At 40.2% G+C, this 27,967-nt stretch overlaps 1 protein-coding gene across 1 annotated transcript in view; it reads right to left on the bottom strand.

The window, feature by feature from the left end:
• Nucleotides 1-1,972: 1,972 nt before the first annotated feature.
• The window catches only part of LOC106911470 (protein NLRC3-like), a 30,209-nt gene continuing 4,214 nt past the window's right edge, over nt 1,973-27,967 (bottom strand). Inside the window, exons 2-7 of the mRNA XM_088003790.1 lie at nt 26,684-26,718; nt 25,701-25,982; nt 23,528-25,277; nt 11,174-11,353; nt 2,827-2,979; nt 1,973-2,352 (exon numbers count right to left, since the gene is read on the bottom strand). Of these exons, the coding sequence (XP_087859916.1) occupies nt 2,346-2,352; nt 2,827-2,979; nt 11,174-11,353; nt 23,528-25,277; nt 25,701-25,982; nt 26,684-26,711 (2,400 nt within the window). The 5' untranslated portion in view covers nt 26,712-26,718 and the 3' untranslated portion in view covers nt 1,973-2,345. The remainder of the gene's footprint in view (nt 2,353-2,826; nt 2,980-11,173; nt 11,354-23,527; nt 25,278-25,700; nt 25,983-26,683; nt 26,719-27,967) is intronic.

Here is a 27,967-nt window from a genome sequence, read left to right as displayed (position 1 = left end):
TGTCCTGATGTCTGTACTAATGTCCCAAGTTGCTCAACAGTCCTCTTGTGTCTAACCTTTTCTTAGGAAAGTTTAAGTTTAGCAATAAGGCCTTGGTTACCTCCGCTCTCCCATCAGTTCCTCTTTCCCCCTGACCTTTCACCTACCATCTACCTCCAACACAACATCAATAACCTTTAATTACAGTTACACATTTTACACCATTTCAAGTTCAATGTCAAAATCACATTTATAACCTTTTAGTTTCTCTGAATTAGCATTCATTTATAACATAACTATTACTTATTAGTTACTGTCATGATTGTGTTTTTGTGTTTATTTATAGTGTTTTTTGTGTGTTCAGTTCGCTTCCTGTGACTTCGTCTCTGCGTCTTCCTTATTGATTGTCTCCCAGGTATGTCTCGTTTCCTTGATTACCCTGTGTGTATTTAGTCTCACCTGTTGTCTGTGTTCTTTGTCGGGTCCTTGTCTAATGTATGTCAGTAGTCGTCCGAGCTCTGCAGTCGAACTGTTAAGTCCTGGTTAGCTTAGCTCATAGTTCAGTCTTCGTGTCAGTGCTACCGGTAATTAGCCGTGTGCTTTGTTCTCTGCCGTGCTGCCAGATCTGGACTGTTTGAGCAACTTCATCATTAAACTCATCATTTTCGTCTACATCCTGGGTCTACCTGCGTCTCTCCTCACCACCACCCACCACCGCTTATGACAGTTACTCTTATTATAATCATAATGTGAGGTATTACAGACACTTCTGAAAAGAAACCAAGAATAATCCATTATTCTAATTATTTGATAACAATTTACATTTACTTGTTTTATCTGTAAGTTCTTATAAGAGTAAGTGTAAATATTCTTATAATCAAACCAACATCAACCATTGGTTAAACCAATATCAATTATTGGTTAAATTACAAGTTATTATTAATTTAAGCATTTTACTCTGGGTTTTATCCAATTACTCAAAATGTTTAGATTTTATTCTTCAAACCTTTAATGCTTTGACACAAGGATAAGTCTCAACTATTCTTATACTTTTGCAGCCTAGAAGCTCACTTCCTCTTTCTTCAGGAAAGACAGAAATGAAAGAGCTACTAAAGCCACATTAGCAGCATTGAATTAAATCTCCCGTTTATTGAGCATCTCTGCGCAGTGCAGCAGATTACCTCATCATGTAGGGCCGCTTCAAGGCTGGATGAGGCCTGGAGCAGAATTTGACTGAGGAGCCCTGTTGGGTTAAACTAATCATTGTTTTATCATTTTATTTGAATGTTTTATCTACATGTGTTCAGTTACCTAACTGACTCTGACCAGTTATCTATAATGTAATTTCCTACTCACGGGGTCCATCTGTTTTGTTATCTCAGCATTGTTCTACTGAAAAAGGTCATCATAATAAAAGCCATTTCCCAAGCAGAGGAGAGCAGAGCTCACCAATCTGTGATCCTGAGTGGATTAGAGGTTGTGGATCTCTCCCTTTGCAAAGGAAGTCATAAACCCTCATTGGTTTTGTGTCTGGGTCTTTACAGGTTTTGTGCGAATCATAAAAACCCCCAACAAGCCCCTTTTGTTGCTAAAAACATCAGCATCTCTAACAGCTTCTGTGTTAAATTTAATCTGGGAGAAGCGAGTAGTTTAACTGACCAACCTAAAAAGGAATAAGTCATGATCGCGGTTTAATAATTTGTATTTGTGAACAAATGGAGCTCAAACTCAAGTTGTTGGAGTTCATTCACTTGTCTCTGTACTCCACCAGGTCCGTTTACCAGTTTCAGGACCCGACTAGAACCCCTGAGTGTAAATCACCTTGAGAAATAATGAGATTTGGTTTTATATATGAAAACAGGCTTTAATGCCGAAAAATGATGAAATGTTACAAGTCATACATGTCATACAAATGGAAGAGAGAGTTCTAACCACCGTCCAGCACTGGGCCACACTGAGCTCACCTTACAGATGAAACCAAGAGAGGCAAGGATTGTAGCGCAAGTTTGGCTTTTTATTCCTTTCTGCAATCTGTACACTCCAAGACTTGTGTAATCAGTTTCAATCTGTTTATGTGTGACTGCCAGCAGTCGCACATAAACATGGCAATGTAAGCTGCAACATGTACATGTAAGCAGATAAAAGAGGCTAAGAGAGATTGAGGAAAAGATAGAATCTACAACAATCCAAAGAAACAAACAATATCAGACACTAAATGACAGACATGAGAAAATAAACAGGAGGAAAATCTTGGAGGTCAGAGGTCATCATCAGGATCCAGTCAGAGTCTCTTTAGACTCAAACTGCTGCAGCTTCAACCTCTGAGGATCAGCAGGACACAGAGACCGTTCTCTACTTTACAGAGATCAGAACCTGCAGAGAGAAGAAGGAAGGAGAGATCAGATCAGTGAGTGTTTCCAGCCTCTCCAGCAGCAGTCAGTGACGCAGCACATCCAGTAGATGGTTTCCAGGCTGCAGTCAGACTGATCTCAGAGCTGTGACCAAGATGAACCTGATCAGTTGTTTCCTGTTGAACTGAGAGAACAAGCAGATCTGAGATCAGATCTGCTGTTGCCACAGTTTGATGAATGAGGACCACTGTCTCTAGACATGTTGGACGGCTGGACGCTGGAGTCCAGCTGGACGTCCTGGAGACATGGACACAGCAAGCTGCTGCTCCTCTGATTGGCTGATTGCTGTCTCTGTGTCCAATCAGGAAGCCTGAACCATTCTCCTCCCACTGAGAAGCTGCAGCTTTACTGGGAACACTGGAGCTTTGCTTTGATGCTAACTGGGTTTAGTTTAATATGCTGACAGCAGCTGGACTCACTACAAACATTTACTTACTTTAGATCATCTACAAGATCCTTCAGCTGCTGAACATCTGAATCCTTCAGGTTGTTTCCTCTCAGGTCCAGTTCTGTCAGATGGAGGCTGTTGGACTTCAGAGCCGAGGCCAGAAAATCACAGCTGATCTTTGTCAACCTGCAGCCAAACAACCTGAATAAAGAATAAAAGATGAGCTGAAGCCAACAGGATGCAGGTGAACCAGTCCAACAGAACCAGTTAAAATTCTCATGAATATTAAAGCCAACAAGCTGCTGCTTCAATAAAGACCTGCTGACTTCAGAACCAGAACCTGGTACTGGGTCATGTTGTGTTGGAGGATTTTAGTCAGTAAAATCATTCAAGGTTCTGATCAAAGTGTTGAAGCATCAATCATTGATTATTGATTTGTGCCTGTCAGATTCCAGGAATTCACTTTTCTAGACTGGGTTGAATGACCTTTGACCTGCTTGACATGAGGGGGATTTCTACACACTGGGGGTCCGAATGCTGTCCTGTTCTGACCTCAGGTCAGCAGGTCCAACTCAGTTACAAATAACTTTTTAAGTTCACAAGACAAAAATAATTTTTTTTAATTTGAAAAAGGTTTTTAAACAAAACGTTTTGTTTTTAAAAATAAATCATTACAATGGACCTTACCACAGGGTCCGCGTTTCATTGGCTAATGCCCATTTGACGTCACAGCGCAGCTACCATGTGCTTGACCGTCTCACAAACAAAAGCTACAGTAGTAAACACATGCTAATGTAGATTGTGGACTAGCAGACCACAATCTACACAATCAAAGTTTTTGTGACAGAACTCAAATAAGAACGGTTCTCCACTGTCAGTGGGGAATCTGTTCAGGCGATGTCAGGCATCCTGATCGTATTTGTGGAAATAAAATTCACAGATTTCCCAAATCTGAAACGGAATCCCTAGCTTGGATCAAAGCTTGTGGACGACCGCATTTGCAGCTCAACCGTCGTAGGATCAATAAAAACAAAGGAGTGTGTGCTGGTGTAAGTATTATTACTTTGCTTTCTTTGTGTTTAGTGAATGGGGATATTGTGAGTGGCCCTGGGACAGACTGGCGACCTGTCCAGGGTGACCCGCCTCTCGCCCGGAACGTTAGCTAGTGTTAGGAAAATAAATTTAAAATAAGCTAGTACATAAGAACAACAGCCTAATGTCTGTATGATAAAAATACTGAATCGATAGATAAGAACAGTTTTTCCTCACCTGTCTCCTCCAGCTCAGTAGTTCTAAGGCCTGTCAGTGTCTGTTGTATTTCATTACCTCTCTGCTTAAACAGCGACTCTGTGCTGAAGCAGAAACGATACTTGGTTTTCCGTCATCTGACAAGTATCAAGTCTACTCCACTTTATTCACCAAAAACGTTTTTTTTTTAATTCATCAAAAACTGATCTGTAATCTGGAACGTTCGCTATGCTTAGCTCCGCAGTTAGCCGCTGTTCTGTCAGACAGCCATACGCTGTCAGGATCATAGACATCAATATGTAGACGCCTCATGGAGCGCTGAGTCGTACGTAACAGCATCCGCCATCTTCTATGTGGCAGCAGGGCGATCGGAGCTCCTTAAGTCCTGTGCTGTGTGGACTTATTTCAACCGTTTTACGAAACAATCTGGATTAATTCTCATTACCTTCCCCAGGTAAGGATGAAAGATCAGAATTACTTGACTTTGCAGCCAGAAATTCGCTTCTAAACAACCGAAAAATATTTCCTATGTAGCTAAATTGGCCCGAAATAACCGCTGATTGTTAGCTTAGCAGCTAAAGTTTTCATACTGTTTTCTAATGAGAGAGAGCTGATGAAAAACCGCTGTTAGAGGAGAAGTTTATTAAAAACCAGAGGATTTAGTGAGGAAAGATCAGTGAGGATCAGAGCTGGAGCTGCTGGTCTTCAGTCTGTTTACAGCTCAGCTTCACCATGTCGGTATTTAGCTATAAAGATGCTACGAGTCAGAGCCCAACATGCTGAAAATGTATTTTTCTGAATATGAAAGAAACATGTATTTTCTATTACACTTTTGGATAATTTCTCTTTTATCCTTGGCTTTAGCCTGTGAACCAGGACGTCTCAGAAGTCATTGAGTTCTCCCAGTGTGACCAGCAGACTGAAGCCCTGCCTGTGACCAGTGTTCCCAGTATAATAAATGTTTATTCTTTCACTTTTTGTCTATTTTTAAATATCTCAATCTGAAGTATTGAGAGACAGCAGGCGCAAATCGTGACACCGCACATACTAGTGGCACTTCCGGCGGCAGGTCTGACACCTGCCAGTAGTGCCACTGTTTTCGGGGCTAGCTGTCAGTGTTGCCACTGCGTTCGGCTGACCTCGGCTGACCTCGGCACCTTCCACGCCTCACGGACCGCTCTCGCCTATTTTTGCTGACGAGATTTAGGGCGGCCATCTTATAGCGTTGACCGCTCCACTCAGCTTTATATGTTTAACAGGCACAATGACGTATTTGAACATTTAATCTTTTATAACACACTGTTTTGTTACTGGAAACCTTATACAAACAGCTACATTTATAAAAATTTCATTTTAAAGTTTTTTTTATTGTATTATACATAGTTAAGCATATTTAAATATGCTTCGTGGGGAAAACAATAGAATAGGAATAGAATATTCTTTGGTGACAGCTTCTGTGTCAGATTTAATATGAATGAATTTATAATTAATGAAAACAACAGTGGATCTGGCACAACGTATTGCATTTCCTCTTAAGCGTTGTGTTCCCTCAAAAAAGCAAATATGCCCTGGTCTATTTTTTATACAGTCTCAAATTTCAGTTTCCAATAAAGAGCCTCAGTGAAAACATGTTGACAGCTGCCATAAGGTGTCACTTGTGCCACCTTACCACTGGGTAAGGTGGCACAAGTAAGGTGGCCATGGGTGCCACAGGCTGCTAACCTCATTCTCTATCTGTTTCAGATAGAATGTAGCATATGAATAACTTTAGTTCAAACAAATAGAAATAAAATATATCTTAATTAAAACATAATTCTCATACATATTTAAATATACAGCCGGTGTTCAGACTTAACAGAGAAAGACAACTCCTGCACTGAATCCATGTCAGATGGGACCTCTTCTGCAACAGCTGATAATAGCTACCACTAGGTACCTACCACTACAACTGACACTCGGTCGCCATGGTATGTCAGTGCTGACAAGCTCCTGTCAGTTCAGGATTCTAATTATTTTCATACAATGACCTTAATATAATGCTATTGATTATTAAACCGGGTAAGTTCACTAATATTGACTTATTAGTTAATATTAGTGACAGTGGCAACATGAGATATTGACAATTCCAGAGTGACATTATGTTCAGCATGGTTCCATGACAGTGCACAGGATGTCATAAGTTATAGTGGCTGCCTGGTCTATTACTTAATAGACCAGGCAGCCACTATAACTTTCAGTGTTTTAAGATAATGCAATTAAAAAAAAAATGTTATAATTTTCCAAAAATGCCTGTTAACCAGTTTTAAAGAGTTATTACTTATTATTTAATAAATTTAATCTGCTATTTTTCATTATTTGTCAAGTTCATTACAGATTTGTGTGGCATACATGAAGGTTGCTTCTCTGTGTTTGTTTCTGGTTCTGTTCATTGTCTTCAAAGTTTCTTATTCAAAGATGAGAGAATGACTAAAATCTGAGCTACAAAATGCATTTCAACAGCATTTTCAAGGCAGCAGGAGGACTTTCACTTTCAAGTTAAACCACCTTCAAATTTTTTACACTAATATGGAATATTGATAAGTCAAAACACAAAGTATGTACACCTCAAAAACTTTGACAATGTGTGAATCCTAAGCAGCATTAAGAACAAGATTGTTACATATTTTTGGAAACAAAAATTACTTTGGGTTATACTTAAGATGCAAATGATTTTTCAAAGAAAATTGTGCTGTTTACATATTATTTTATTTGGCAGATATGTTTCAACATTTTTTAAAGTTCATGTCACAAAGTATATGCATAGTAATTGATTTGTCAATATTTATTAGCCATTGTATGTTAATACTTTAAACAGCAATAACATATGATTTAAGTTTTCAATATCAAGAACTAAAATATTTGTGTATCATTTGAAGTCTACTGTAAAATTCATGTTTAGTGTGAATTTACTACATCAGGATCAAATAACTTATTATTCATCCATGAGAAATTATAATCATTACCCTTAAAAATTATTTTTCAAACTTTATTAATTTCTACAATATACGTTTTACACAACTACTACGTATTTCCATCTTGGCCAAAGCCCTGTCTGGCAACCCAACGGGTTTCAACAGGCTCCACTGTAATAGTGACACTTAGTGGTAGATTCAATTACTTTGGCCATCTTCCTTCAATTAAATTAAGTCAAAAATATTCAAGGATAATTAACCAATACAATTACCATTGAAATAAAAATTTATAAACAGGCAATATAAATAACACGTTTTCCAAAAACTGTCATTGCCATCCCCCAAAACATCGGCACCAGTTGTCACAGCTCTGAAACATCCTGGACACCAAACAGCAGCTCTAGTGGAAACCAGACTCAGCTGTTACAAAGGTGCTGAAACCAATGGCATCCCTGATACCTGTTGTGTATTTGATTAATTCAAAGACGGAAGGAGTCGTCTGGATTATTCAGATGAACTCTAGTGAATAAATAGGATGAACAAATCATACATAATGATATACGAAAAAGTGTAGGAATTCAGCTGACATAAGTCTTTCTGCGAAAAAAAAACTCTTATTAAATTCTTTCTTCTTCGTCTGTCTTCAAGTTCTTCTTCGACTAGTAATAAAGCATCATGGGATATGTAGTCCATTTTCCGAAGCCAGTGGCAACACTGACAGCTAGCCCTGAAAACAGTGACACTTGTGGCGCATAATGACACCTGCCACCGGAAGTGCTATTAGTAGGTGCAGTGTCACGATTTGCGCTCGCCCCTGCTGGAAGTATTAAGTGTATTAATGTAGCTTATGTAATGAAATAAAAAATAATTTACTCTGTTGGAATTATTTTCACTCTTTGCTGTCAATAGCAGAGTTGACATCCTGTAAATTCTCTGGAAAAAAGTAAGAAAAATATGTAGTTTAATGTTTGACAATGACTGATTTATAACTCAAAAGTCATTTCTCAATAACATATAAAAAATAAATACAGGAAAATTATTTGTTTCTTGTCTTGAAATGTTAATGTACATTAAATTATGGAATATTATTATAGCAATTATGGATATATTCTTTAATAAAATACTGTAAAAGAGTGTCTGTTCATCAATTTCAATATAAAAATTATCAGAATCGTTTCTATCAAATAAAACGTTGTGCTCTTTATTCAGAAATGTTCCAAAACAATTAAATAATCACATCAAAAGTTAGAAACGCTGTCTTTAGTAATTTCTTCGATTACCAAATATATTAACGTGTGTGAGAAAATGTGTCAATGGCAGGTATTAACTTAAAATACTTTGTAAAACGGCACTTTATAAAGTTTGGTCCATTTACTTGTATTACCTTACTGGCACATATTCCACATTCAATATGGCGGACGCTGTTACGTATCGTAGCAACGGGCCGACCCGCCCCATGAGGGGTCTACGGTCAGGATAGCATATATGCAGACACAGCGCATGCGCATTAAGAAGTCCGACCAGTGGAGTTGTCAGTTCACCATACGCAACAAGTTATGACGAAAATAAGTAATTAAATTGTTTATAATATAATATAATATAACTAGATAAATATACATGTGTTGTCATGGTTTCAGAATGTATTTAAAGCAGGTCTGGCTCCAGCTGGATGCCATACAACTGTTAATAACAAAGTGTATGATGATCTACGTCATGATTCTATGTTGCTGATTAAATAAAATCATGGTAATGACAGCGTATGCATGTCTGAGTGTCTCGAGTGCAGCTAGTATGACCAGGAGGAATCTTACTGATTCCTCCTGCTGCTAGAGACGATCAGAGCATGTGGATGGAGAGACCAGTAAGTGTTGAGTCAGAGAAGGTCAGGTAGGGAAGGAAGTGTTGCTTTTAGGGGCCAGGTGTGTTTGGCTAAATATATTTCTCCAAGTCAGTTTATTTATTGGTTTTAAATAAATAAAACCAGAATGTTCATGTAAGCTTCGCCAAAGCAAATAAAGTTGTATAAGCAAGAAAACGAATTCAACCAAAAGCTCAGAAAAAAAAGTTTCAACCAAAAAAAAGACTCAACCAAAACAAGAGTAAAAAAAAAACTTTGTGATTTTTGCTCTGACATGATTATTTTTTTTTTTGATTGAATAATTGTGAAACAAATCTAACTCCATACAGGTCTCCTTCACTGCCGTACAGGTGTAAACCCAGAGCGAGCGTCGTAGCGCTTTGCGTTTAAAGGCGGCTCAGAAAAACAGGTTATGACTCATTAACAACGGATTAAACAATTTTAACTGCTGATAAAAGTCACAGAGGACACAGATATGGGAAGTGCGGAAGCCCCTACTGTATCAAATTGACAGAGGAATAACAGAGTTGGCCATTCTAAGGTAAAAATCCAGCACATACAGCGTTCATATTTTTTTGTTTTTTGTTTTTCAACCAGACGGCTCCCCCCCCCCCCCCCCCTACAATGGCACGGCACCCCCTCTAGGCGGCGCCCCCACAGTTTGGGAACCTCTGGTTTAGACTTTGAACAACTTGGTAAAACTGTATTGTGTAACATTAAATCATGCTTGGCTGCAACTGTGCCGATGGCAGCTCTTCTTCTTCTTCTATTCAGTGTTTGTAGCTTCTTGGCGCAGCTCCGCTCCTGCTACCGGTAGTTTCACTACATCAGTTCAGGGTTACACCGGCTGATGACGTTGCTGTGATTCACTTTGTCTGGTATTTTTGTACATATGTCTTGGCAGTTCTGTGTTCATTGCATTTTTCTTAGAAGCCTGTAAAAATAATTTCTATTCACATGGCTTTTTTGTTGTCTGGGAAATCATTTTTGATGATAAATACAGAAAAAGCATAAAAATCAAAACATCTGTTGAGAATTTGTTTGATTTAACCTGTTGTTCACAGGTTGTCATTCACAATGACAGGGGTGTCAATGGCAAAGCGGACTCCGTATCCCATGTTGCTCGGGAACCTGTTTCCATGGTGATGATAATTCTCTTCTAACAGCCGTACTTATTTATGTTTCCTTAGCTGATTTCCGACTGTCATGTATTAGTACGTATGATTCATTCATTCTTAATTCACTAAAGTTCATCTAAAAATCCACCCGACTCCTTTTCGTCATTAAATCAGTCGGATATTCAACAACATCAACAATGGTGATAGTAATATTAATAGTAAAATAATATTCAGTGCAAAGGAGCCCAATTCTTTGATGGGCAGCGATGAGGAACCTGGGTAAAGGCTAGGGGGCGCTGGTCCGAAAAAGGTTGAGAAACACTGCACTAGATGGTGATTGGAGGCTGCACAACGTGGAGGGTGTGGCCGTTGACTCAGCCGGCGTACCTGTGATCTATCAGACAATCATCCTGGAGTATATGAGGAGCAGACTGCCAGCTTTTTAATGCCTGAGTGTTTGCCAGTTATGGTTCTCTGCGCCCCTTTGAGCTAGCTGTCTGTTTTCTCTGAAAGTGCTTCTAGTAAGTTATCCTTGTTGCCTTCTCTCCCAGGTGTTTCCTTGTGACACCTTGGAAAATCCCCTGTGACACCTGGTCTTCTGGATTTCCACCTTCATGACACCATGGATTATTACCACTGGTTGCCTCTGCAGAACTATAATAAACCGTTCCTGGATTCTCAGCTGGCAGTCGGTTCGCTCCTTGCTGCTCCTCACCTGAACTTACCTGTCCACCCTCCACTGCAGTCACCATTTCACCTAACAAGATCCCCTTCCCTTAAGATCTCACGCTGGAACCCGGACCACTTCAAGGACACTCGCAAAGAGACCAAACCCTGGAACCCACATTATTTTCCCCCCTGGCAGAAGTCTCCATCAAGATGAAGTTAGATCATTCTGATTGATCGCAAGATTCTGTTTTCCGACAACCTCAAACTCACCATTTCTTTTTCACTACCCTTCAGCATACAGACGACCCGGGTTGCCCCCCTCCAGTATCAGACTCGCATGATCTTTTCATCGTTGTTAAAATAAACTATGTGATTATCTGTTCTCCTGGTGGTGTTCTGTATGTGGGTAAAGGAACTGGAACCCAACATGACAGGTTTTTGAGATTTTATTCTGACATCTAAACATGTTGAAGAAAATGTATTTCAATAAAAATATTAAATTAAGGATGAAAGTATTGAAGGATTTTATTGGATAAATAGAGAAAACAAACCTCAGATTCTTCACTTTACTGACTGAACTCTCCAGGATCTCAAGCAGATTCTTCATATCTGATTCTCCACCTCCCTCTATGATGATGTCACTTATTTCCAGTTCAGTCAGATATGGGTTGGACTTCAGAGCTGAGGCCACAACTTCACATTCAGCCTTTTGAAGAGGACAGCCACCAAGTCTGTGATGAGAGAAGAAATAAATTCAGTTCTAATGAAATCAATCTGGATCAGAGGAAACTGGGAGCAGACCAGACACATGATGCTCCCAGTTGTGTCTCCGTTCATCTGCTGGATTTGATGCTGTAACAAAGTAGAAAGTGGACAGTCGTCAACCTGCTTCAGCTAAAAGCTGCAGATTGTTCTGGTCGTCCTGCAGAGCAGCAGCAGAACCGGTCCTGCTGCTTCTTCAGGTCTGGACCGTCCTCTGTTGGTCTGAGAGGAACTGGGACAAACTGGTTGGAAGAGGGACACATGTCTCTGCAGTGGTCTGTCCATCGTCTCAGAGGAACAAAGGTTTGGATGTCAGAAGAAATTGTTGCTAAACTCCTAAAGAGCTGAAGAGCAAAACCCCTGGAGGAGACGGAGCGTTTGGGTCCAGCAGCATCTTCATGGTGAAGCAGTGAAAGTTCTCCAGAACTAAAGAGGCTGGGATGTCTAAAGAGCTGAAGCTCATGTCTCTGCAGGTCTTCATGGAGGACAGCTAACAGCTTCAACAAAGGCTGCAGATGAAGAGTTGATGAGGAAAATGGTTCCAGCTCTGGAAGCAGAGTTCTCAGAGCTTTGGGAGGATCTGACAGAAACTAGGACTTTTTCTGGAACCAGACAACAATCACCACATTTTGGTCTCAGTTACAAACTCAGAGGAAACTAGTGGAGGAGGAAGAGGTGGTTCACAAAGTTTATAACTGTTTCCATGTTTACCACCACAATGCAGAGATTTATTTTAAAGTTTCCATCAAACCTAAACAGTGATTTCATAAAAACAGTCAAAGATCCTAAAAGGTGAATTATGGAGTGGCAGCTCAATAAGTGAAAAGGAGTTTGAAGTTAAAATGTTTCTCTGTCTGATTGGATTTTTAACCCTGTGTCGTCGCTGCCCGCCGTGTGGCGTACAAGCATGTGGCGCATTAATAAGACTTCGTAATAACGGACGGCATACAGGTTTGGAACCTCAAAAAAGGTTAAAAACCACTGCTTTAGACTGGTCATTGTTAGAATAACCAGTCAGTCATGTCTAATCAGCGGACGCACTCACAGCTGCGTGCACCCGCTGATTCTTTACAGCAGACAGCCGCTCTATTTTCTTGAGGGTACTGCGTACCCCTGCTAAATCTTTTGGGGGTACGCAGTACCCCTCCGCACCCCCTTACTTTCACCCTTGCATATATCTAACTGATTTAAATTAATTTCATTAACTTTAGAGTTTATTATCCATCCAAAGCTCTTTAATTGTTTATTTTCCGTTTCCCAGCCATGTTTAAGCACCTCTAATGTTGGATGATCATTTCTTTGTCCCTGTAAATTTGACCAATACTTTAAGGATAATTGATCCCTTCTAAGTTTAAGAGTCATTTCTCCCATTTCAACCTGTAATGCTGCTGTTGAAGATGTTTTAAAAGCACCGGTACATAATCTTAAAGCCTGATGTTGGATAATATTTAACTTATGGAGGTTTGATTCTGCTGCTGAATTATAAACTATACATCCATAATCTAGGACTGACCTAATTAACCCAGTATAAATTGCTTTTAATGATTTTCTATCAGCTCCCCACTCTGTTCCAACTAAACACCTCATTATATTTAAAACTTTTCTACATTTATCAATTATTTTCTTAATATGCATTCCCCATGTCATTCTTTCATCAAACCACATTCCAAGAAATTTAAATTGTTTAACTCTTTTTAAATCCTGTCCATATAATTTTAATTTAGTTTTTCCATCAACTCTTTTTCTTGTAAAAAACATTATTTTAGTTTTTTCTACAGAAAGTTTAAACCCCATTTATATGACCATTTTTCTGAAGCTTTTTAACAATAAATTCTAAATTTCTTCCTCTTTTCCACATTGCTCCATCATCAGCAAAAAGTGAAAATCCCATTCCACCCTCTACTTCTTTAACAGAAAACAGTTTCTAAAGTTCTCAATGTTTTCTATTTATTTAAAAATGAAAGCTGACAAAAAGTTTCCATGTTGGAAATGTTTAAAAACCAAAAGCTGCAGCTGTTCTGGTGGAAATGAAGCTTCAGTACAGATTCAATCTGGAAGACTCTTTAGCCTCACCTGCCTCATCAATCAGCGCCGCCCTCTCTTCACCCTGGACCTATCAGCATTGGATCAAGCCTCGCTTCGGCCAATCGTCGTTCGAGCTCCAGTTGAAAAAGGACTTAGTGGCCACGGCCTCCTCCACTTACCAGCTGCGATCAATCCGTTCAGCCACTCTCCGCAGCTTCTCAGCCAGCAATCTCGCCAGATCCTTTTCTTTATGATTGCCGTTTTTCCACCCGTGATCCTGCTGTCATACGGGCCATTTAACCACATGCTCGGCTCCTTCTCCTCAATCACTAAAGAATTTATCCTGGCCTCGGCCTCATCACTTCAAGCAGCTCCCGCCGCTCTCTCGCCTGTCTGGGATTCACCGTTTCATGCTCTTTCGCCACTTTCGCCAGGATCCATCTAGGCAAGCAGACACTTAATACCACCATCAACATCCCCAGGCCGTCTCTCTTCACCTCAGGCCCTGGCACAAGCCGACCACGTCGCCGTTTCCTCCCAGCTCGTCGTCACCGCGGTAAAGCTAGCCGGCTCTGACTCCAGCCGGCCCAGCACACAATATACAAGTGCGCGGTCGCTCAAGACATTATGGTACACCCATTTACGGGCTGCTTTCACAATAAAAGCGCACATCCGGTCCATGTTTGAGCCACTCAAATCCAGCCGCATCATTTGCAAACACAAAATAATATATGCTGAGAAACTAATACAAAACTAATACTATATATATAGATAGATAGAGAGTCATTTTTATCTTTTTCCCCTAAGTTGCCGTGCCCATTGCTGAGAAACTCTGTTTCCAAAGACTGCTACCACTTCTGGGTGACAGAGGGACCCCTCTAGAACAGAACCAGAAAGTTGCAACCAGATCTGATGCGTAATTTCGAAATAAAAGCCTATCAAAAAAGTCATGTTTTATCTTTTACACCTAAGTTGCCGTGCACATTGCTGAGAAACTCTCCGTTTCCAAAGACTGCTACCACTTCTGGATGACAGAGGGACACCTCTAGAACAGAACCAGAAAGTTGCAACTAGATCTGATGTGTAATTTCAAAATAAAAGCCTATCAAAAAAGTCATTTCTATCTTTTTCCCCTAAGTTGCCGTGCCCATTGCTGAGAAACTCTCTGTTTCCAAAGACTGCTACCACTTCTGGATGACAGAGGGACACCTCTAGAACAGAACCAGAAAGTGGCAACTAGATCTGATGTGTAATTTCAAAATAAAAGACCATTAAAGTAGTAGTTTAGATCTATTCCACCTAAGTTGCCGTGCCCATTGCTGAGAAACTCTCTGTTTCCAAAGACTGCTACCACTTGTGGGTGACAGAGGGACACCTCTAGAACAAAACCAGAAAGTTGCAACTAGATCTGATGTGTAATTTCAAAATAAAAGCCTATCAAAAAAGTCATTTCTATCTTTTTTCCCATAGTTTCCGTGCCCATTGCTGAGAAACTCTCTGTTTCCAAAGACTGCTACCACTTCTGGGTGACAGAGGGACACCTCTAGAACAGAACTAGAAAGTGGCAACTAGATCTGATGTGTAATTTCAAAATAAAAGCATTTCAAAATAGTCATTTGTTATGTTTTTCCCACCAATTTGCCTTGCACATTGCTGAAAAACTTTGTTTCCAGTGACTTCTCTCACTTCTGAGTGACAGATGGACACCTCTACAAGACAACCAGAAAATATCAAACACATATGATCTATAATTTCAAAAATTAAATCCCTTTAAAATAATACGTTTTTATTTTTATATACACAAATAAGTAGAAAATGTAAAGAGCTTCCTCACTCAATCATCTTATTTATATACAGATTTTTCTATAATCTCCTACACATGTACTACTTATATATAAACCAGATTTCAAAATAGGTGTGACACTAAACAATTTGTGAATAAAAACTGAATGCAATGATGTGGAGGTGGCAACATATATTTTATTTGTAATAGAACATAGATGGCAGATCAAAAGTTTAATCTGAGTAAATGTAACATTTTACAGGAGATATATGTTGAGTCAAAATTTCACAATGTCTATAAATCCCAAAAAAGTTGGAACACGGCCATTTTTACCACTGTGTGGCATCTCCCCTTCTTCTTAAAACACTCAGACGTCTGGGGACAGAGGACACCAGTTTCTCAAGTTTAGAAATAGGAATGCTCTCCATTCATGTCTAATACAGGCCTCTAACTGTTCATTCGTCTTGGGCCTTCTTTGTTGCATCTTCCTCTTTACGATGCACCAAATGTTCTCTATAGGTGAAAGATCTGGACTGCAGGCTGGACATTTCAGTAACTGGATCCTTCTCCTACCATGATGTTGTGATTGCTGCAGAATGTGGTCTGGCATTATGTTGTTGAAAAATGCAGGGTCTTCCCTGGAAGAGATGACGTCTAGATGGGAGCCTATGTTGTTCTAGAACCTGAACATAGTTCTCTGCATTAACGGTGCCTTTCCAGACATGCAAGCTGTCCAGGCCACCAGCACTCATGCAACCCCATACCATCAACGATGCAGGCTTCTGAACGGAGCGTTGATAACAACTTGGGTTATCCTTGTCCTCTCTGGTCCGGATGACATGGCGTCCCAGTGATCCATAAAGAACTTCAAATCGTGTCTCATCTGACCACAGAACAGTCGTCCATTTTGCTTCATTTCATTTTAAATGAGTCCTGGCCCAGTGCAAACTGCTGAGCTTGTGGAGATGCTTAGAAATGGCTTCCTCTTTGCACTGTAGAGTTTCAGCTGGCAGCAGCAGATGGCACGGTGGATTGTGTTCACTGACGATGCTTTCTGGAAGTAATCCCGGAGCCCATACTGTTGTTTCCTTGACAGTGGCATTCCTGTTTGAGGTGCAGTGACGTCTCCTCTGTCCCCAGACGTCTGAGTGTTTTAAGAAGAAGGGGAGATGCCACAGAGTGGTAAAAATGGCCGTGTTCCAACTTTTTTGGGATTTATAGACATTGTGAAATTTTGACTCAACATATATCTCCTGTAAAATGTTACATTTACTCAGATTAAACTTTTGATCTGCCATCTATGTTCTATTACGAATAAAATATTATATGTTGCCACCTCCACATCATTGCATTCAGTTTTTATTCACAAATTGTTTAGTGTCACACCTGTTTTGAAATCTGGTTTGTATATAAGTAGTACATGTATAGGAGATTATAGAAAAATCTGTATATAAAAAAGATGATTGAGTGAGGCAGCTCTTTACATTTTCTACTTATTTGTGTATATAAAAATAAAAACGTATTATTTTAAAGGGGTTTAATTTTGAAATTATATTTGATATTTTCTGGTTGTCTTGTAGAGGTGTCCATCTGTCACCCAGAAGTGAGAGAAGTCACTGGAAACACAAAGTTTTTCAGCAATGTGCAAGGCAAATTGGTGGGAAAAACATAACAAATGACTATTTTGAAATGCTTTTATTTTGAAATTACACATCAGATCTAGTTGCAACTTTCTGGTTCTGTTCTAGAGTTGTCCCTCTGTCATCCAGAAGTGGTAGCAGTCTTTGGAAACAGAGAGTTTCTCAGCAATGGGCACGGCAACTTAGGTGTAAAAGATAAAACGACTTTTTTGAAGTGCTTTTATTTTGAAATTATACATCAGATCTAGTTGCAACTTTCTGGTTCTGTTCTAGAGGGGTCCCTCTGTCATCCAGAAGTGGTAGCAGTCTTTGGAAACAGAGAGTTTCTCAGCAATGGGCACAGCAACTTAGGTGTAAAAGATAAAACGACTTTTTTGAAGTGCTTTTATTTTGAAATTATACATCAGATCTAGTTGCAACTTTCTGGTTCTGTTCTAGAGGGGTCCCTCTGTCACCCAGAAGTGGTAGCAGTCTTTGGAAACAGAGAGTTTCTCAGCAATGGGCACGGCAACTTAGGGGAAAAAGATAGAAATGACTTTTTTGATAGGCTTTTATTTTGAAATTACACATCAGATCTAGTTGCAACTTTCTGGTTCTGTTCTAGAGGTGTCCCTCTGTCACCCACAAGTGGTAGCAGTCTTTGGAAACAGAGAGTTTCTCAGCAATGTGCACGGCAACTTAGGGGGAAAAGATAAAAATGACTCTATCTATCTATCTATCTATCTATCTATCTATCTATCTATCTATCTATCTATCTATCTATATATATATATATATATATATATATATATATATATATATATATATATATATATATATATATAGTATTAGTTTTGTATTAGTTTCTCAGCATATATTATTTTCTGTTTGCAAATGATGCGGCTGGATTTGAGTGGCTCAAACATGGACCGGATGTGCGCTTTTATTGTGAAAGCAGCCCGTAAATGGGTGTACCATAATGTCTTGAGCGACCGCGCACTTGTATATTGTGTGCTGGGCCGGCTGGAGTCAGAGCCGTTCGTCGTCCATCTTCTCTCCATTTCACCATCGCCTTCCCACCGGTTCCCCGCTCTGAATCAGCCTCATCAACAGCTTTTCTCCTTCCACATGGCTCTGTCACCCCGCTCATCAGTGCCTCCCCTCGGATCCCTCACGCTACGCCCGCCTCGGCCTGTCGGGGTAAGACGTAACCTTCACATGTCTCATTCATGTTTCGCAATGCTATAAAGCGCAGGGATTTTAGTCAATCCCCTTCCCGAACTCACAGGCCCTATTCGCGTTCGCCACTCAGGCTATGTTTCTATTGCTCCAGGGCTTTTTAACCGAATAAATAGTAAAACTTGTGTCTTGAATTACTTCTGCAAACCTGCCGTTTTTACCAAATAGACCCTTTTCACAGTGACGTCAGACAATGGCCGCCATAACTCAAAACTGGGTATCTTTACTTCCGGTGTGATTTTGCCTTGGGAACCAAGCTGAAAAATTCCCACATTCTCATAATCTTAAGGATATTATAAAAGGTAAGTTTAATAATAACAGCATTTAAGTGTTAGATAGCTGTTATTAATCATTGTAAATTCACCATTCTCTAACTATGTATAAAATAAACAGCCTCCGATCGGAGAGTAAACCACCTAGCAGCAGCTTTAGCCACATTTAGGAAAAAATATACTCTCTGTCAGTGCTGTAACGTTTAGAGGTTCACTTTCTGTATTTTATAAAACAGTGTTTATGTGTTAGATAACCGTTATTAGTCATTGTCAATTTACCATTCTCCTACTGCATTCAAAGGAACCAGCCTCCGATCATGAGTAAACCAGCTAGCAGCAGCTTTAGCCACAGTTAGGAAACATATACACCGCCGCCTGTCAGTGATGTAACGTTTAGAGGTTTATTTTCTGTATTAATGGAAAATAAAGGACAGCTTCCAACAACGTTGTTTAGAATAGTATTTTAAATATTCTGGGGCTGATTATGTATCTCTGCTCATTTCCAAGCTCAAATGAGCAACTTCACGTTCAAACACAAGTCCCCCAAAAAACGCGACCGGTGAATCATTATTTTTTATGAGTTTAGAAAAATCAAGACAAAAGCCACAAATAACAGTTGGGCTTGACGACATTTCTGTTTTTCCAGCAACAAAATGCGCATCTCCATGCACTGTTCATTTTTCTGTCGCTGCTAACTGTCACAGAGTCTCTCCCAAAGATGCACAGAACAAATAAAAATAAATATAAAAGAAAATATTAATGCGCAGTGACTTGGATAAATAACTTTAATCTGATTACTGGATTTGAAATACGAGCTCGTTAGATTATTCGTTACCGAAAAAGTGGTCCGATTAGAGGAAGGCATTACAAAGCAGCGGCGGCACCGGACATCTCTGCTTATAACAAACAAACCCCTATTTTATGGGATGAGTGGCAACTCCAGTCTATAATTTAAGAATCTGATCAAGATTAGAGCCTAAAACGTTATAGTTCAAAAACAGTAAAAAGTTCTGGTTAAGGAACAGTTATGTCACGTAGTTAGCTAGCTAACAAAATTCACTAATGCTAAGCTAACGGTTACGCAAAACAAAAATACATACCTTCATAGTCAAACAGGTATTGTTCGGTGAAGAATTTGTAGCCTTTGTCTAATTTAGATTTTGTCAGAGAAAATTGGTTTGCAAATCGTGATCTATCTTCAAATCTTATTTTAGGCAAATGTTTTAGAGACTGTGTAAACTCCATGCTCCGGTGTTCTGTCTGATCAACATATGCTGTCAGACATGTGTGTGTGTGTGTGTGTGTGTGTATATATATATATATATATATATATATATATATATATATATATATATATATATATATATATATATGTATATATGAAATAGACAACTTTATCATTACTTACTATGTACACCGGAACTAAGGATGCACAGCTTTGAGCCAAAACGGAAGTTGTGTGACGTCATGTGAAAAGGGTCTATTCTGTAGCTTTCGGTGTACTTCTAAATCTGGGGCTTGGGATTCCTACTGCCTCTAGTGGCTTGGGGGTGGTAACACAACTAATATAAATAATTACATTACTAAATCAGAATACCCAAAAGTCTTTATTTATTATTAATTTTTCACTCTCTTAAGAATGTAGAGCTAATTAATGATCTAAACAAAACCTTAAAGTGGTTCCAGTTTCTCTCGATGACCAACCTGTTGAAACTGTGGCAAATTTTAAATACCTTGGGTCGTTCCTGGACAGTCAGCTCAACTTTGCTGAAACACTGACTATATTTTGAAGAACTGTTCTCAGAGACTCTACCTGTTAAGAAGACTTAGTGATCATGGGGTGACCCAACTAGACTCTAGTTGGGCCACCCTTGTGTCTTCAATTTGGAGGGGGGGGGCATATTTTATTTATCACTGCAGAAGGGTTCAGTGAATGCACACATGGAACTGGTGGGTTCAGTACCTCAAAAAAGGTTAAGAACCACTGGCATAGAGGGATTATTCAAAACAGCAGTCGTTTGTGCTCTGAGCTACTGAGAGTGGAGCAGCCGGATCGTCATGATTACCGCATTTATCTCTCTGCTTCTATATTTGTTAACTTTGGTACCAATCAATGCTAGTGAATGAGATGCGCATTAATGACCCATTCACATTAAACGCTGGCCAGCAAAAAAAAAAAAAAAAAAAAAAAAACCAAAGCCATGCGCTGGCTGAAGAGGTTATCCATACAGTTTGCAAGTGATAAATTGTATTGGCTTAATTGCAAGGAGACATGTACAGTAAAATGGCTGCCGACTGATCGCGTAGTTGGTCATATTCCCTCTATGGCTCATCTCGGTAGGGTCAGTCCAAGTGCTTTCTCTAATCATTAAACAAGCCAAATTCTCGCTTGTTGGGGCCATTACCAAATTATCGCTTCACATCAAATTTTGTTCCGTGTCCTTTTCACTACTTTCCAAAGCAACCTTAAATAGTAGGTGGTTCAGCCTCTATATATAGTGAGTTCTGGCTTCGACTTAGGAATTTTTTCCCGATATATAACTCATCGTGCCTGATCACTGTTTCATGTCGCTTCCCCACTTCCCATATGTGTCCTCCATCAATTTCCACGGTGAAACTGTCTAATCTGTTTTCCGAGCCGCCTACAACTGCCATGAACCCCGAGTCGCTCGCGCTGGGTTTTCACCAGTACAGCAGCACCAGAGTCCTGCTGCTGCTGTACTGAGCTCGCAGGCGCTGCTAAATCACGGCAGCAAATCCCAAAGAACTTTACAGTTTTTTCCCCAAACTAACCGTCTGAGTGGACTAATGTTGTTGGAAGCAGGCATGTTGGCCAGTGTTGACTAGCAAATATCAATTTGGGACCCAAGCTTGTTAACAAGTAGCCTGTCTAAATATATTCGTTGTTTATGTTCAGCCTCATAGATTCATTTTGCCCCCCAATATAAGTTGATGCCCCCCCTCCACACCCCTCGTTAAACTCATCTGTAGCCGGGGTTGTCTAAGTTGGATCTCTCGTCCAAGATCATCTGAAATCTGCATGCTATTATTCCCAAGCCATCCTGTCACTTCCAGGTCCATGCAGCCTACTCTGTAGCTCACCCAGGTTCCACGCTCGAACGTGTTCGTTCCAGTCTCACTTCAGGGCCGATTTCCATTAGCAGTCATTCTTGTGGGCCCATCAGCAACAGGCAATCAGCATTTACAGCGTTCTGAAGCACACGGCCCATCCGGAGGAACCGAACCTCCAATTTCATTGCCCGGGTCCAATGAAGTTCATTCGCATGGCACGTTTCACAAGTTCAAGCCTTTAATAAAATAAAAAAAAGAAAATCTCTTCGTATCTGCTCCAGCTTCAACCTTCATTTCAGCAGCTCGAGTTCCCAGCGTTTTTCTAATCCATTCCATTGTCATAACCTGTTCCCTGACGGGGCATTTCTGCAAGCGATCCCATGTTGTCGCTTTCCACGATGAGCAGTCGTGTCCCAACTATAGAGATGAACCTCCACCCATCCGTCTCATGACATCAACCTGTACCACTTATGTTGGCATCTCTGCTCGTTTCAGCCCTGGTCATTCTAACATCCTTGCTGATAAGCCGTCCCTCTCAGCCTCCATTCAGTCCAGTTCCGCTATTGGACAAAGTCACCCACTTCAAATCTCAATCTCATGTCTCGCACTGAAATTTATTCCCTATATTTTCTTAGTCTTTATTCTCTATGCCTCTCTATCATTTCAAGCTCCCACATCCTTTCAACCTCAAAGCTAGAATCTATATGCATCATCATCCAGCCTTTAGATTTCAGTCTTCTGGATATCCCTTCAGCATCACGCCAATAGCTTTGTCATTTCATCCTAAGCATCCTCTCCTTATAATTACTCATAACTTTTCTGTGTGTTCACAGCTTCCTTCAGTGTCAGTAGGACTGCGCAATTACTGGTGGTGGTTGGTCAACCTCATCCAAAGCCCACGGTCTTTTCCAGAAAATGTCATACGAACCACGCCCTTTCATCCTTCACCCACTATAAATTATTGTCCTGACATACAGAGCATTACATGGTAAGGCTTCTCCTTATCTATGTCAGCTTTTCACTAAATGTCCTGCTGCCCGCGGTCTCCGCTCCCCAAGTCAGAATCTTTTGGTCGTTCCATGAACTCTGTTAAAACTAAAGGGGACGGGGCCTTTCAGTCGGTGGCCTCCAGGCTGTGGAACAGTTTGCCATTACAGCTCCGTTTTCCTGACTGGAGGTTTTTAAAAGCAACTACAAACATTTTTATTTTCCCAGGCTTTTATCTCTCGATTTTGTTGTTTCTTCTGGGGTTTTTTTTGTGTGTGTGTGTATTTTTGTGTAATTCTATTGTACAAGCGCTGTGATTCCATGTCTGTGAAAAGCACTTTATAAATAAACTTTACTTACTTATTTTCAGGTTTCATCCAGATTGACCTAATCTCACCCACATCCTCTATCACCCTGTGAGGCTAACCTTAACTCTAGCATCTCGTCTCCAGTAGCAAGAAGTCGTCTCTTTCCTTTTTAACCCCTCTTTTCTTTTTCTCGTCATCCTAGTAATGGACAGCTGGCCCCTTCCACCTGCTAAATATCATTTCATAGCATCACCCCAGCTGGCCTTCATCCACCAGCCTCTCGGCACCATAAGAGTCGGCGTTCCCTTCTGGCTTTCATCCACCAGCTACCTCTCATTCAATGCATTGCGGCGTCCCTTTTTGCCCCCTATCTATCCCACTCCTTATTGTTCCTAGGTAACCTCTTCCTCACATCTCCTGTCACCTTCTCCATTTGGTCACCACTTCTATTAAAAAAATAAATTCTTCCTGCATTCTCCCTACATGTATCTCTACCCGGGCTTCGGCCCTGGCCTCAGCTCTCACTTTAGGGGATTACATTCCTATGCAGCATCAGGAATGTTTATCGAGCTTATCGAAATTCCAGCTTGACATCAGCGGCCGGGGCCTGAACGCCAAAGGATTTTAATGTTCATTTGTCATTAAACTTTAATCACTTTCTTTGTCTGAGTCTCTCCAGATTGAACTAAATGTTTAGATGTTTGAATGGCTGAAATAGTCCAAAGGATGAAGGAAGTAGTTAAAGGCCAAAAACATCCAGAATCAACTTGAAGAAAGAAGAAACAGGAGGACAATAGTGCTGAATCAGCATTCACACAATGAAAACATCTGGACTCACCGAGCCTTTCTGCAGTTCCTCACAGCTGGAACCAGTCTCTGTCGTCCATCTGATGATGTGTTGTACTTCTCCAGGTCCAACTCATCCAGAACCTCTGACATCTGCAGCATCAAGGCCAGAGCTGAACAGTCAGTCACTGAGAGCTCCTTCCCTGATATCAGGAGCTGTTTTATCTCCTGAGTAAATGAAATGTGATTCATCTCCATCAGACAGTAGAAGATGTTGATGCTTCTGTCAGGAGAGATTCTATCAGTGTTCATCTCCTTCAGGTTGGTGATGATTCTCTGGATGGTTTCTGGACGGTTCTCTGTCTGACCCAGCAGATCCTCTAAGAGTCTCTGGTTGGACTCCACAGTGAGACCATGAAGGAAGCGGACAAACAGGTCCAGGTGGCCATTTTCACTGCTGAGGGATTTCTCCATGACTTTCTTCATGAACTCATCTAGAGATGTTTCATTGTATTCTTCTCCCAGGAACGTCTTGATGACCTCTGACCTCCTGCTGGTGAAGCAGTGGAGCATGTAGACGGCAGCCAGAAACTCCTGGATGCTCAGATGGACAAAGGAGTAGACGGAGATGTTGCGCGTTCCTCTCTCCCTTTTAAACATCTGAGTCAAAACTCCTGAGAACAACGCAGCATCTTTGATGTTGATGCCATACTGTTTGAGGTCTTTTTCATAGAAGATCAGGTTTCCCTTCAGTAGCTGATCTAGAGCCAGTTTTCCTAGAGACTCAATCAGCTTCCTGTTCTCTGGATCTTCTTCAGCTATTCCACTATACTTGTCCTCCTTAATTTTGGTCTGAACCAACAAGAACTTGATGTACATCTCAGTCAGGATCTTGGGCAGCTCTCCTTCCTCTCTAGTCTTCATCATTTCCTCCAGAACTGTAGCAGTGATCCAGCAGAAAACTGGGATGTGACACATGATGTGGAGAGTTTTTGATTTCTTGATGTGGGAGATGATCCTGCTGGCCTTCTCTTCATCATCTCTGAATCTCTTCCTGAAGTACTCCTCCTTCTGGGGGTCAGTGAACCCTCTGACCTCGGTCACCATGTCAACACAGAGAGGAGGGATCTGATTGGCTGCTGCAGGTCGTGTGGTTATCCAGAGGAGAGCAGAGGGAAGCAGTTTCCCCCTCATGAGGTTTGTCAGTAAAACATCCAGTGAAGTGGGCTTTTTAAGATCAGTCAGGACTGGATTCTTCTTGAAGTCCAGAGGAAGTCGACTCTCATCCAGACCATCAAAGATGAACAGAACATGAAACTTTTTAAAGCTGCTGATTCCTGCATCTTTAATTTTGTCAAAGAAGTGATGAATCAGTTCCACCAAACTGAACTTTTTTTCTTTCAACATATTCAGCTCTCTGAACGTGAATGGGAATATGAAATCAATGTTCTGGTTGGTTCTGCCTTCAGCCCAGTCCAGAGTGAACTTCTGTGTTAACAGTGTTTTCCCAATGCCAGCCACTCCCATGGTCATCACTGTTCTGATTCGTTGCTTCCTACCAGAGTTGTTTTCAAAGATGTCTTCCAGGTTTATTTTTGTTCCTTGATTACTGGATGCTGTTTCAATCTGTCTGACCTCATGTTCCTGGTTGACCTTTCCAGTTCCTCCTTCTACGATGAAGAGCTCTGTGTAATTATCATTCAGGGAGGTTTTCTCTCCAAGTATTGCAATGCCTTCACAGATAGATTGGAACGTTTCCTTTAGAGACTTTTTCAGGTCACGTTGACATCGGTCATCAAAATCTGAACACAGATAAAGACACAAGATGAAACACTTGAACAAATTAAGATCCAATTCATTGAATTTTAATTTGTTTCTTTATCAGGATGTTTAAACAAAGAGCTCATTTCAATAATAGACCATGTGGAGGATTTCATTCAGAAGAAACCTGAAACATTCAAATCATGAGGAAAACACATAGAGCTGTACTGTGTAGCTTTGCTTATTAATAAATTGACTGGACTACAAACATCATGCTGAATATTCAAAGTTTTTTTCACACTAGGAGTCGCCTCCTATTAAATCTGCAGGAAAACTTTTCCATAGTTCTTGACCAACAGCTCAGTAGGAGGTGTCTGACCATAGTGCTCCATTTATTTTTGTTATAGTTAATCACTGTTGGATGAATTTACTTCCACCCAGTCATGATTGGTGAAGGGACTAACCTAAATCAGAGAAGTCAGAGAACAAACTCAGCTCATTGGACAGTGTAGGATCTACAAAATGAAGATGTTTGATCATCAGTCTGCAGGCTCTCTGTCCTTTCTTCATCACAGCATCGATGGTGTCGCGGGCCTTGTTTGCTCTGGTTTGGTTCTTCTGAAGTATTTCTTCTTTCTCTGAATGTTTAAAGATGCCATCTGCCTCAAGGCCATCGAGGAGCTGAATCAGGATTTCCTCAGAAACTCTCTTCACAAACTCAGAGTGAACCTCTGAAAGTTTTTCCTCTGCAGATAGAAATCAGAAACAGCATGAATTCAAACTGACGTCAAGAGAAAAACATGTTGAAGATCAACTATCCATGTTGCTCCATCCAGAGATTCAGAGTCTGTTGATCAGCTCCTCAGGTCTAAACCTGCTGTTGTGCTTCTGCCTCATATCTGAGTGACGACCACTGATTCTGTCTACATGAGACCAAATGAAGCTTCTGGTTCATCACTTTCTTTCCTCACTGCATGAAGAACAATAAAAGAAACACATTCTAAATATGGAGCTGCACCATTTTAGGAAAAAAGGAAATTATGATATTGGTGAATATTGTGATGAAAATATTTATTAACAAACATCTTCATTAGTTTTCTTCATCTCCGCCTCTAAGCTTTAACATCTCTGTCACCAAGTGTTGGATTAAAAGACGCAGCAAGTCTGAGATAATAAATTAGTAATAAATGATGTGATTACTGGATAAATTAATTATAGTAAATATTCCTGAAGTATCAGAGCTGCTGGCCTGTTCTTCACTTCGGTTCCTTTTAGTTTCCATCTGAGTTCAGTTTTTACCTTCAGGTTTCACAGAAACTCACAATGTTTCCACCAGAGTTTCACTGAACAGGAAGCATGAAAACAATAAAGACACTGAGGCTGAGCTTCATCACATGGCAGCAACACAGGCTGTGATTGGTCAGTTTGTTCCTTTATGATCACTTACCGAAATCCACTTTATGCTGCTGCGCCATCTTTTACCTGGAAAACATGAAGGATTCATTATGGTGAGACTTTATTTCATTTCATAATTAATTTATTTTGGTATTTTTGGAAGACTGAATGGAATCTAAAATATATTGGATTAGCAATGGAAAATATTCATACTCATAAACATTTCTTTAATACTTAAAACTAAAAGACGTGTTTATGAAAACTGACTGGATCCTTACAGAAAATCTGAAATAAACACTAACTCACCAAGTTTTTCTATGTTCCCGTTAAGAATCAACACTGACCATTAAACAGTCATTCTAGGATCAGATTTCCTTCAGGTTGAAACTAAAACATCTTTAAATCCTGTTTGTTGCCATTGGACAGTATTGTGTTGCTGATGCCACTAGGTGGCAGCATCAGCTGATTAAAGCTCCTCCAGAAAAGCATCTGGCCTCCTGATCAGGTGGTTAATTTTCAGGTGACCAGCAGCTTCTGAATCTGTCCTCACCGTCTCTGCGTCTTCCTCTGAGTGATGATGAGCAGCAGCAGAGATGAAGATACAGAGGGATGAGAGGACAAATCTGGACTGACAGAGTTTCATCCTGTTGAAACAAACCAAGTCCTGACTGGTTTTACTGAATCTGCTGTCTGGGACCAAACTGGAGAACTCAGTGGATTTTAAAAAGGGACCAAAAACTCTACAACCCTAAAGGTTGTAAACCCAATCAAAATGGCATAATGAAGATATTTGAAACTTGGTACACAAAAGCCTTCAAGACAGGAAATAAACTATTGGAGGTAGTTCCTAAAAATTAACAAGTCAGCTGTTTGGGGTCAAAGGTCATTTTTGACATTTCACACATACCGAATATTGACAAAGTCCAATGAATTTAAATGTATTGGCTTCACACAGTAGGAATTCCTATTAACCTTGGAGGGTTAAAAGTTATCAAAATGTTGAATTTTTTGGACCAGACCTCAAAGTTTAATGTCTCACCAATAAAAATATCTCAGAGTCAAACAGTCTGACTTCAACACGATTGTCCAGGAGGAATTAAGGTGTTAGGGGATTCCCCCCCTCAAAGCTTAGAGCAGTGGTTCTTAACCTTTTTTGAGGTACCGAACCCATCAGATTCATATGCATATGCACTGAACCCTTCTTTCGTGATAAAATTATTTTTTTTTTCCAAATTCAAGAAATATGGATGACCCAACTAGAGGTCACTTTAAGAAGATCACCAAGTCTTCTTAAAGGTAGAGTCTCTGAGATCAGTTCTTCAAAATATAGTCAGTG

The sequence above is a fragment of the Poecilia mexicana genome, unplaced genomic scaffold (assembly GCF_051168715.1).
Source record: "Poecilia mexicana isolate PSO_F unplaced genomic scaffold, ASM5116871v1 scaffold_2, whole genome shotgun sequence".
Lineage (NCBI taxonomy): Eukaryota > Metazoa > Chordata > Actinopteri > Cyprinodontiformes > Poeciliidae > Poecilia > Poecilia mexicana.
Note: the sequence above shows the minus strand (reverse complement) of the source record. Positions and strands in the feature narration are given on the sequence as shown.